At 58.6% G+C, this 12,052-nt stretch overlaps 1 protein-coding gene across 2 annotated transcripts in view; it reads left to right on the top strand.

Moving 5' to 3' along the window:
* Positions 1–12,052, top strand: part of LOC118658369 (BOLA class I histocompatibility antigen, alpha chain BL3-7-like) — a 14,476-nt gene extending 2,424 nt beyond the window's left edge. The window contains exons 2-8 of one of the 2 annotated variants that reach the window (XM_036313837.1): positions 4,961–5,068; positions 7,221–7,481; positions 8,417–8,692; positions 10,741–11,016; positions 11,127–11,240; positions 11,520–11,552; positions 11,812–12,052. In XM_036313837.1, the coding sequence (XP_036169730.1) occupies positions 5,020–5,068; positions 7,221–7,481; positions 8,417–8,692; positions 10,741–11,016; positions 11,127–11,240; positions 11,520–11,552; positions 11,812–11,831 (1,029 nt within the window). In that variant the 5' untranslated portion in view covers positions 4,961–5,019 and the 3' untranslated portion in view covers positions 11,832–12,052. The remainder of the gene's footprint in view (positions 1–4,960; positions 5,069–7,220; positions 7,482–8,416; positions 8,693–10,740; positions 11,017–11,126; positions 11,241–11,519; positions 11,553–11,811) is intronic. The other variant, XM_036313838.1, reaches the window with a different exon arrangement.

Genomic DNA, 12,052 nt, shown 5'->3' with positions numbered 1-12,052 from the left:
GCACTTGGCAATATTAACTTAGTGTACCCTCACACGGTCCTCTTATCCCCCGCTTTCTAAAGGAAAAACTGAGGCATGGAGAGGCAGTCTAGCCCTTTCTCTCCTCCCCAGACTCATCTCTCTCTCTTTTTTTTTATTGATTTCAGAGAGAGAGAAAGGGGGAGAGAGAGAGAAACATCAATGATGAGTGTTAGGTTAGGTGGCTCAGGAGGCAGCGCAAGAAATAGAGTCCAGTGAATCAGAAAAGAAAGGAAAGGAAAAGGTTTATTCTGCGTCCCTGGGAGACCCACGTACCCCAAGGACAGGGCACGTGGATTCACGCCAACAGGGAGGGGGGCGCTTTTTTTATACTGCGGTTGGGTGAGGGGCGGGGACATGAGCTGAGGAATTCTCTGCTGCAGGGAATGGGCGGAATATTCAGGATGAAGTTCTTATCTGTGTGGGGGTATGTGAATTCAGGGAGAAGAAGCTGGTATCTGTGTCTGGCACCTTGATCTGTGAGAAATTCCAGGGGAAGTCCATTATCTTGTCATGTCTGCATGTATCCGATCCTGGGCTCTCTCCGACCTAACATCCCGGCCTTTTGGTGATAAGGGACGGCGACTCATTCTGACTGCTTCCAGCTGACCACGGGCGACGAGGGGGGCGTTTAAAGGCCAGGGTTAGGCAGAGGCAGATCAGAGGGCAGCCGAGCGTAGGGATGGAGCAGGAGCTGATTCACAGTCACCCGTGACATCTCCGTGATCCGGGAGTGGATGAACTTGAGGAGGCAGGGGGCTAGGAGGAAAAAGAACACAGATGAGAATCAGGGGCCCTACCATGGGTAGGACCCAGGTGGCTAAGGGGCTTTGGAACCAGCCGGAAGGAGAGTTGTCCTGGAAGTGTCCTGCATGTAGTTCTTCAGTCAGCTTAGTCAGGGTCTGTATGTTTACGTTTTGCTCCACTACTCCGGACTCATTGATGTAATAACAGCATTCCTCCCGAAGGAATATGCAGGTTCCTCCTTTTTCTGCAGTCAGAAGGTCTGAGGCGAGCTGGTTCTGCAGGGCTACTTGGGCTACTGGTGTCACTTGTCACTGTAGGGAGGCTAAAAAGAGGCGGTAGTAGACTCCAGGGCTAACTGGAGCTTGTCATTAAAGTACTGAGCAGTGACCAGACTGTTCCCAAGGGCCCCCCAGTGAGGCCTACCGAGGTAGCGATATTCACCCCTAACCTGACAGTGAGGAAGGCAGCCCGGTGTGTCCAGGGGTGGGATGGAGGGAGCAGCCAGGCGAGCTCCGACTCTCCATACAAGGTTAGTTGGGGAACTACTGTGACCACGAAGCAAGGCCCGGGGTCAGAGGAGTTCATGCAGTTCCTTAAGGTGCCGTTGCACCAAAAGAAGGTACCTGGGCTGGCCTTGGTGAGACTGGCTGCGGTGTGGTATGATAGTCTCTTCCGTGGCGACCCCATAGGTGTTGACATCTTGATTACATCTGTCTGGGTTCCACTGCCAGGTGACTTGTTTGCTGTCTGGTGGTGGGTTTCACGGACCTTGAACCTCCACACATAAGCGGGTGGGGGTGGGTGTAGGTTGCACACGGCTGGGAGGAGAAGGTAGGAGGAGGGGAGGGCGGTTAAGGCAGACCTTAGTGGGGCCCAACACCTCACATTTATAGATGTCATGCTGCTCCTGGGTCCTCTTGAGTCTGGAGAGGCGGTGCCAGGACAGGTCGTCAAGCTGGAGTCGCCAAGCAGCTTGGCCGCAGTGGGGGCTGTGAGGATTACAGTGTGAAGTCCTGTCCACCTAGGCTCCAAGGCTTGTGGTTGTAGGTTCTTAAGGAGGACCGAGTCACCAGGGTGAAGGGCTGGTCTTGGGAGTCCTGGTCAGTCGGCTCTGGCTTGGGCAGAAACCTGTTCTCGTGTTCTCGGAGCAATTGCCTGGTTAAAGACAGATATGGGAGAGACGTACCCAGGGGAGGGGGATCAGTAAGAAGACGGTGGTTGAGCAAGAAGAGTTAAAAGGGCTCAAGAAAATGGGGCTCCTTGGTGTAGCCGGAGTTTGGTCAGGGCCATGGGCAGGAGGTCCGGCCAGGAGCTGCGAATTTCTAGAGAGTTTAGTTAGATGGTTCAATAGGTTGGAATTGAGTGGCTATGATGAGGGTTTGAGCCGGTGACAGAAATCCAGCAGGATGTAGAGGAGGAGGGACTGATGTCAGAGAGTAGATGGAAAGTTGTGTTGATGAGGGTGGGCATAGGAGTAGGTCCAGGGTTCGTAAATAGAGAGCGACACTAGAGGATTTCCCATCCAGACAGTAGAATTGATGATTCCCTCATCATTCCATGTCCATTTCACCTGAAAATATGAAAAACCTGAGCAAAATTGGAGGGTCCCTTGCCAGGTAAGAGCCTGTGAGGAATGATGGGTCATCCAGTCCTGGATGGTGTCGCCGAATCTTCTTCGGGGATGGTGGGAGGCACTCGGTGAGCCTGAGAGAGGTAGGTATTGCAGCGAAAGTGGGAGAAAACGTTAGAATGCGCTGATATCCAAAGGAAAATGGAAGGAGCAGTGGAAGCCAGGGACCTGGAGGCTGGAGAAAAGGCGGAGAGGGAGGGAGCAGGTCGCGCAGCCTGTTCCCAGGCCTCTAGCCGCTTGGATTTTAAAACTGCCGCATTTTTTCCTTTGGGGAGGGTGGAGGGGGATGGGGCGAGGTCAGAGCAGTTTTCAGTTCAGAGGAGGGGACAGTTGTGGCGGAGAGAAGGAGAAAAGGCGTTCACAGCGAAGACCGAGATAGGCAAAGACTGAGCTAGGCTACTGTGGTCTGGGACAACAGGGCCCCATGACGGGACGCATGGCAGTGGAGGATCAGTGTCCCTGTAAAGGGAGGGGGGCAGGAGTGGGAGGAGCAGGGAAGCTGAAGGGCTCAGAGTGACTGCAGAGTGGCCACTAGGATGGTGAGGATGTCTCGTCCTAACAGGGGCATGGGGCATGCTATCATCAAGGAGGCAGGGAAGGGGTCCAGTGGCCAGAGGGCAGGTGGATTTGCCGTCAATACCCATGTCCGAGATCTTGGAAGGATAAAGGGGCCCTAAAAAGGAGGGCAGGACAGAGAAGGCAGCCCCCGTGTCAACCGGGAAGGTGACCTACTACCTTCATTGTGACCCGAGGCTCAGCGAGGGGATTGGAGTCATCGAGGCTGGGCTTCTTCAGTCTTCAGCCAGTTCCAACATGGCCAGCGGGTGGGTCCTGGACTGGAAGGGTGGTCCCCCCACGCTGAGGCGTAAAGGGCCCGCCACTTTTCCAGGGCAGTCACTCTTCCAGTGACCATTTTGACCGCATGCAGGGCAGGGCTTGGTCGGAGCTCGGGGCCAGGGGCACTGCATTGCCCAGTGGCCTTCATTTCCGCATTTGAAGCATTCTCCGGTGGCGTTCCTTTCGTTGCACCCCCACCGCTCACGGCCCCCTTGGGGCCATGGCGGCTGCCGTCCACCTCAGGGCCACAAACAACTAAGGCGTGTCTGCAGGTCCACCTCCTGTGGAAGGCAGGCCTCCCATCCTGACTGTGCCTGCTCCTCCAGGGCATTAAGAACCTTCAAGGCCATTTTTCACTCGATCTCGGGCCTGGGTTTGAGGACCAATAAAGACCTTAAAGGTCGGGTTAGAGAGTGGGGGGCATACAATCTTCAATCAGCTGCCTCCTGCACGCCCCCTACTGGGGATGGAGCCTGCAACCCGAGTATGTGCCCTGACTGGGAATCGAACCGTGACCTCCTGGCTCATAGGTCGATGCCAAACCACTGAGCCACAGCAGACAGGCTCCCAGACTCATCTCTTAAATTTGCAGTCTGCCCTTGGCCTGGGTTTTCCTGGATACACCGTTCTTCCTCCGGGCATTCATACTCTGCTAGTTCTTTTTGCCAAGAGCAGCGGTTTTCAAACTTCAGAATCACCTGAGAATCACCCAGAGGGATTGTGACCTACAGAAAGCTGGGCCCCACCCCCAGTTTCTAATTCAGTCGGGCAGGGGCCTAAGAACGTGCATTTCTAACAAGTTCCCAGGTGACACGGTGCAGCTGGGCCAGGGATAACACCTGAAGACTCCCTAGCCTAGAATGTTCTTCCCTGCTCACCTACCCCACTGCCTGGAAACTCACGGCTGGTGAGGTGTCCCCTGGGCTCAGTCTACAAAACTCCTGACCCAGCAGCCTCCTGGCCCCAGAGTTACCAGCACCTGGTCCCTCCTGCACCCCACACTCCTCAGCTCCCACTAGCCTGACTGAACCTGCTTTAAGTGCTCAGTTGTCTCCCTTCCTGCTAGACCTGATCTCCCTTGGGGCCATGTCTGCCTCAGGTCACCTCTGTCCCCACCCGCACCGCCCCCCCCGCACCCCCCACACACACACACACACACACACACACACCTGACTCAGTGCCAGGCTTGTGGTAGGTGCTCAGCAGATGCTTGTCCAATGCAAGGAGGTCAGGGCTGGCAGAGCTGAGCATGCCGGCCAGGAGGTGTGGGCTGGCCACCTGGCAGTTTGGGGGGTCACCTGGGAGCTTGCACACCTGCAGTGTCCAGTTCCCCCTGCCCCAGAACAACTAAATCCACCTCAATGGCAGGATTATCAGAGCTGCTGGGCGGTGCTGGGCAGATGTGGGGGCAGCCCAGCCCTGGCCTCCCTCCTTTCTAAGTGGGAGCAGTCAGGGCCTACCTTACAGGAGATGCCTGTGAAAACACCATGGATCGATACTTACAGAACCCAGGAAGCACTCCTGGCACTGAGACCTGGGACTCGCCTTGCTGGCTTTGCACGCGCGCTGCAGAAGTTTCTGGTGACTCCGAGGCCAGGCCCCCACTCCCCTCTCCCCTGCCAACGGGCCTCTCATTGCCATTCCACACCCTCTCTCCCAGCAGACACGAGCATGTGTGGGGTGTTTATGCCTGGAGAGTCATGCTTCCCTTTTCATTCCCCCCTTCAGAGAGTCCCTGGGCGCTGCCGGTGGTGGCCGATGGCCCGGCTCCCTTCGCGAAGGCCGTGATGGCAGAACTGGCCGGCCTGAAGTTAGAACACAAGCCGTGGCCTGGAGGTAAGGCCCTGCCCGCCTGCTGGAGGGACCAGGTGGCGGAGGCCAGGAGCCCCCAGCCTGCAGGAGGGCACCTCCGCAGTCTGAGAGTCTGGGGGTCTGGCTCAGGGAGGGGGGACTCTGCCGGAGGCGGGGGGGGGGGGGGGGCTGGGGGGGCCACAGAGGCCAGAGCCTCCCCAGGGTGCCTGGGGGCAGGGACTGGCCTCAGAGGACTGGCCTTTCAGGAAGCTTCCCCACCCAGCTCTTTCCTTCCCAGGCCGCCTCTCCCCTGCAAGCAGTCTGGGGCCTTCCTCCGGCCACTGCTGTGCCCTTCACTGCCTCAGGGGGCGCCCAGTGGGCAGGTTCTCGCTGACAGAGGAGAGCTCATGCCACACCGCTAGAGTGCCAGGGCCAGTGGAGAGGTGGGCAGAGGCCAAGTCTCCTGGGGGGGCAGGGACGGGGCCAGGCATCTCGCTCCCCACAGTCAGAGGAAGAGACTGCCTACGGGGTGCGGGACTGCCCATTGAGCCGCTGGCCACACAGCCAGCCCAGTGACCAGGAAGGGACCGTGGGGGCTGTTGACACAGGCCCTGAGGCAGCAATGGGCAGCGGCCACTTCCTTTATGCCATGTCACAGCAGAAGCAGGTTCCCCTAAACAGCTGTCATGGGGCCCTCGCTTCCTCCTGCTGTGGCCCCACAGCACCTGGCACTGACCCCAGCCGGCAGGGGTGGCACCTGGTACCTCCAGAGCCAGGGAGTGGCCTGGTGATTGCTCCCTCAGCTTATTTTGCCACACTTTGCACTGGAGTGATGATCCCTCCTGGGTCTGGTGAGCAAGTGGGGATCTAGTCAAGCTCAGACCGTCTCCCTGGGCAAAAGAGGGGTGTAGTCAGTGTGTGAAGCCCCAGAGAGCAGGCTGGGCCCCCAGGGCCATCCGGCAGGTAGAGCAGACAGTGGTGGGGTTTTCAGGGCAGGAGGGATGCCAGGCTCCTTCCTCACTGGGTACGTGCAAGGCGGTACCTGGGAGGCGGCTATGATAATGAGCTTGTGGCCCTTACTCTGGGACTGGGCATCCAATGCCAGGAGTAAGCTGTGGGTGAAGCAATCCAGGGTGGAGCAGAAGCCAAGGCCAGGAGCCAGCCCTCCCATGGAGCGGGGGGGCTAGGTGAGCTGGATCCGGGCCATTCCAGACCCCTGGCCACGCCAGAGCAGTCAGCACTCAGCCCTTCTCCATCCCTCCTCCGCCCCGAGTCACCCGTTTCCTTTCCCTGTTATTACACAGTCCTCGAACACCCTCTTGCCTCAGGACCTTTGCACTGGCTTTCCCTCTTCCGGAATGCTCTCTCCCAGGTTTCTTCATGGCTGGCTCCATCGAGTCTTCACTCAAAAATTCCCCTTGGGAAGGCCACTCCTGACTGTTCTGCCCCAAACTTAAACCCCTCCCTTAACATTTCACACGCCCTTACTCTTTTCCCTGTAGCACTTATGCTGTCCAGCCTGTCGTGCACTGTATTCATTTCTCTTACGTATCCTGCATTCATGTAATGTCCGGCCTCCCCTTGCTCCTTTCCGATGATTACCAGCTAGCTAGTTACAACGGTAACATGGGGGCTGGCTGCCAAACTGATCTCATCTCCAGCACCAAGGTGAATGGATCGGTTGGTGCTTCAGGAGACATGGTAGGGAGCAAGCTGAGGCAGCATTTGGACTTAAAGAGATCAACTAGCAATGTCTGCTGTGGAAGGGGGGGGAGGGGTCCAGATGCCACCAGCTCCGCAGCCCAGGTCTAAGGCAAGAAGGATGGTCAACCTTTATCGGCTTCTCTGGGGAATGAACAATTCCACATAAGTTAAGCTTCTAAACAAACAACTTTCTAAAAACCACCACCTTTTTAACTGTGAGACTGGAAACCGGATACGCACACTTACTGGAGATGATGTAAGGCATGAGCAAGAGCCCGAGAGGAGCTGAAAACGGTGTAGAGTAAAGTCACAAGCCTCAGGCATAGCCCTGCCTCAGTGTTTGAGTGTTTAAACCATTCAGACGCCCTGTTTTTGTAGCTGAAATGGCCAGTTCTTGCTCTTGCCCAAGATAGCGAATTCTCTGGGTAGGTTCTGACCCGACCCCTGGTCCGCCTGGCACTGTGTGAGCCTGAGACAGTCTGTGTTTCCACAGGGACGCACTCCCTCCACTACCACTACCTGGCCCTGTCGCAGCCAGGCCCCGGCCTCCCCCAGTTTCTGGCTGTGGGCTACGTGAACAACCAGCCCTTCATACGGTATGACAGTCGTGTGGGCAGGGCCGAGCCCCAGGCCCCATGGATAGCGCCCGTGGACGCCCACTACTGGGAGATGGAGACCCAGAAGCAGAAGGCCTGGGCAGAGGTGCAGCAGGTGGAGATGTGGACGGTGATGGGCTTCTACAACCAGAGTGGCGGTGCGTCAGGCCCCCTGCCCCAGCTGCCCTCCTTCCACTAGGGGACAGGGTGCGGGCAGGCCCCTGAGGCATGGCTCTTCCCCGTCTCCTGCCCCCACAGCCAAGCAGGGGCACAAGGGCCTTCAGAATCAGCTGTGATGTCAGCAGCTGGCCCCCAGGCCAGTGCAGGAAGCACCCACAGGAGCTGGGAGCCCACGAAGCCTCCCCCTCAGCTAGCTAGGGTTCCAGACCTCAGCAGGCTGGGCGGCCTTTACCGGCCTCACCCATCCCAAATGCTTCAAATTGTACCCCCCCCCCCCCCAGGCACCATAGGGAGGGAAGGGAGGCCAGATGACCTTGAACTGGGCAGACAGCGCAGGGCAGGAGACCCCGAGGAGGACCCCTGATCCGCCCAATGTCAGCAAAGGACGGGAGCATTTCTCCCACCCTCGGCCTCCTCACTCCGCAGCAGTGAGCTCACACCCACGGCCAGGGCTGCGGGACGCCCTCCCGCCTGGGCCGGGACTCCCACAGGACACGAAGGCCCCAAGGGCAGGTGTAAAGGACCGAGACTGGGAAGGGTGAGCTCCGCCCAGGGCCCCCAGAAGCAAGGCCAGCCCTCCGGGGGAGAGTGACCAGCCCGGGGCACAGCTTTCACATTTCCCCCTTCTAAAGGCAGGGCATCTGACACCCATCAGGAGCCAAATCTTTCCTGCTTTCCTGCTTGCGAGCACAGAAAACATCCATGTGCTGAGTGTTCTTCCCACATGAAAGGCCCATCAGTGTTCTCAGCCCGAGCTGCTCATCCAAATTCCCCGGGGGCCTGCCCTGCCCCCAGCACGCAGGAGGCCCCTTAGCATTAAGGAAGATGACCTGGAGGGGAGTGGGTGACGGGACAATGACTCCGCCCCAGCCCACTACCCCGCACTAACCGTGGCCTCCTGACCGCGTGCCAGGCACGCACAGCGCCCAGCGCATGTTCGGCTGTGAAATCCAGGAGGACGGCCGCTCCAGCAGCTTCTGGCAGTTTGGCTTTGATGGGCGGGACCACCTGTCGCTGGACCTGGAGACGCTGAGCTGGGTGTCAGCCGAGCCCATGGCCGTGCGGACCAAGCGCTGGTCCGAGTCGGAGCGCTGCTACGCCGAGTACGACAAGGCCTACCTGGAAGGCCTCTGCCTCGCCTCTCTGCGCAGGTATCTGGAGCTGGGAGGCCCCAGCCTCACCCGCAGAGGTAAGGCCCAGCCTGAGGCGGTGCAGGGGCCCCCCACACTCCCATTCTCCAGCACTGTCCCACTTGACAAAGCAGCCTGGGGGTGGGGGTGGGGGGGACATCCGCTGGGGCCCAGGAAGATGGCCAATCGCCAGAGCAGAGAGGACCCGGCTCAGGCCCTCACCCCAGGGGAGGTGGACGGGGAGGAGTTCCGGAACCCCTGTCCAAGGGTGGTCGTGGGGAATAACGCCCCTAACTCAGCCTCGTTTTCTTCATCTGGAGAGAGAATGGATGACACTTGGTGGCTCATAAAGTCCTTTTGGGGTTTAACATCCTGTGGTTCTGCTCCTTGGGAAACAACCCCAGGCCCCGGGGACAGCGTCCGTCACCACTCCCAGGACCAGCAAGACTGCTGGGGACGCTTCGCCCCTCCTTGCTAAGCATGCTCCCCAGACCTGGTGCCTCCCAGACCCCTGACCCTGGCCTCAGGGCTGAGATAGTGGGCTGGGGTGGACACTAAGGAAGTGGAGTGCTTGGGGTGTGAGGGTAGAGGCCGCAGGCTGCTGGGGCTGGGGCTGGTCGAGTGCTCAGCACACCAGGGATGTCTGCTCACTGAGTGGTGGGATGCGAATAGGCTGAGGTAATGGAGAAGACAGTCCCCAAAGGAAGGTTAGAACAAGTGAGGTCGGCAGAAGACTGGTTGTGAGAGAGAGCGCGTGGTTTAGAGCTCAGGTACTTGAGCCCAGCCTCCAGACCCACAGCGGCTCCAGGACGTGCCAGTTTCCTCATCAGTGTAATAGGGTCCCTGCGGCACCACAGTGCTGTTAAATGAGTGTTGTTGAACTCCTTCAGCACCAGATTCTACCTCCTTCCCCTGGGAGATGAGGCAAGTTACCCACAGAAACGGAAGCGGCAGGTTTGTAGCTATAAAGAGAAAGAGGTGTAATATAAGGAATTGACTCATGTGGTCATGGAGGCTTAGCGGTTTCAAGATCTGCAGTCCACAAACTGGAGAACTGGGGCAGCCGATGGCACAGTTCTGGCCAAATGTGGACAGGCTCGACCCACGGGGAGTGACGACAGGAAAGACCAGTGTCCCAGCTCAAGCAGCCAGAGAGGGGTCCCCTCGCGGCAGCCTCTGTCCTGTGCAGATCTTCAGGGCATCGGATGAGGCCACCATATTGGGGAGGGCCGTCTGCTTTCCTGAGTCCTCAGAGTCAAGTGTGACTCTCACCCAGAAGCACCCTCAGCGCCCCAGAAAACTGCCTGACCAAATGCCCATGGCCAGTCATACTGACACACAAAATGAACCGTGCACCTAGATTATGTCGTTCGGAACAACTCTGGGAGGAAGAAACGATGGGTCCCCATGAGGGCCTGCGAGGCAGAGGGCTGTGGACAGGACCCAGGCTGCCCCGCTCCAGAGCCCATGCTCACACCATGCTTGTTCTAAGGCGAGGGAAGGGGCGGCATTCAACAACCTTATTCGGCACCTGCTGTGTGCAGGAGGTCACGGGGAAGCATATAAAATCCCTAAGAAATCCCTAGGGTCTCTGTGGCATGAAGCGGGTGGTGTCAATATAGGACCCAATAGCCCTGCCAATGCGGCTCAGTGGTTGAGCACCGACCTGTGATCTAGGAGGTCTGGGTCAGGGCACATGCCTGGGTTGCAGGCTCGATCCCCAGCAGGGGGCGTGCAGGAGGTGGCCGACCAATGATTCTCTCTCATCATGGATGTTTCTATCTCCCTCTCCTTTCCTCTGAAATCAATAAAGATCTGTTTTAAAATATGTATAAAGGACCCGATGGCCCCACCCAGGACTCCCTTGGAGATGAGGGCAGGAAGTCACAGCCCCGCCATGGGAATTCCCAGGACAGGGCCCCTCTGGAATGGTTAACAAAAGGTTGTCCCTGCCTCCAACATGGGTTGAGTGACCCCTGGAGAGAGCCCTGTCCTCATCTCCTCCCTGCCCTCCACCATGGAAGATGCTGGAGGGGCCTGGGATCAAGCAGAGGGGACAGGCAGAGTGGCCACGCACCAGCCTTCCTCCCTCCCCCTCTCTCTGCAGAGCCACCCACGGTGCAGGTGACAAGGCATACGATCCAAGGCAGGGGCACCGCACTGAGGTGCTGGGCCCGGGGCTTCTACCCACAGGAGATCTCACTGAGCTGGTGGCTGGGGGAGGAGGAGCTCGGCCTGGAGACTGAGCACATGGAGACGCGCCCCAGCGGGGACGGCACCTACCAGACATGGGCTGCCGTGTGGGTGCAGGCCGGGGAGGAGGCTGGCTACACCTGCCGCGTGCAGCACTCCGGCCTGAACCACACGCTCACTGTGGCTTGGGGTGAGGAGCTGGGCTTGGCTGGTGGGGGCCATGAGGGCAGGGAGGGTCCCAGGGCCCTCAGAGATAGACCCATGGTCCTGGAGGTGCCTCCTTTTCTCCACCTACCTCAGAACCGCCCCCTCGTCAAGAAGTCATTGCCATGGTTAACTACGCTATCCCTATCCTGGTGCTGGTGCTGGTGCTGGTGGTTGGAACTGTGATCTTCACCAGGACTCGCCATCGAGGTAGGTGGGGTAGAATCAAGGTGGGAGGCCCTCGGGCTGGTCCAGTCTCACAGGGGGATACACTGCTCCATCCCTTCAGCTGCAACTTTTCCCTTCTGGTGAGCAGCAGCTACTGCTGAGCCTGCTCCTGCCCACAGCCGCACACCGTCCTAGGGCCGGAGGACCCCCAGCAGCCAGGGGAGACTGCTGAGCTGGGAAGGGCCTAGAGGGGGGAGGGAGAAGGAAGGAAGATCCGGGCCCCCACTCACCTCACCTCACGCTTTGTGTCTTTTCCCACAGCCAGGAGCACGGAATCCTACCAACAAGCCCCAGGTGACTGCGGGATGGGCGGGCTCTGGAGAGGAAGCCCCAGGTGCTCCCAGCATGACGGTGGTGCCTTAGATCCAAAGATGGGGTCTGGGCACTAGGACTGGGATTTCTCCTGCAGCCTGGCCTCAGCCCACTCCCTCGGCTCCCCTCCTAGTTCTGAAGCCAGGCAGAGAGGGCGGGGTAAGGGCACTCCTGGGAGTCACCACCTGGTTTGGTGGGATCCAGGAGCAGGTTGGGTCACCTTCCTCCTTCCTCCCTGCAGGTGGAGAGGAACCCCCATAATTCCCAGAGCCCAGTGGGAACAGGCTTGCTCAGCTCCTCTACTGACAGAAGTTCGCAGACCAAGAAGCTGTTCTATGGGGTGATGGGGGCCTGGAAGCGCCTTGCACTGACTGGCAGATGTGATCTGATGTAGACCACCCAAACCTGTAGAGAATTTTTATGAGTTTATTTGAATCAAATTGCTGACATGCCAGGAAGAAAGATCGCAAATGCTCTGGAGA

The sequence above is a fragment of the Myotis myotis genome, unplaced genomic scaffold, assembly GCF_014108235.1.
Source record: "Myotis myotis isolate mMyoMyo1 unplaced genomic scaffold, mMyoMyo1.p scaffold_m19_p_6, whole genome shotgun sequence".
Lineage (NCBI taxonomy): Eukaryota > Metazoa > Chordata > Mammalia > Chiroptera > Vespertilionidae > Myotis > Myotis myotis.
Note: the sequence above shows the minus strand (reverse complement) of the source record. Positions and strands in the feature narration are given on the sequence as shown.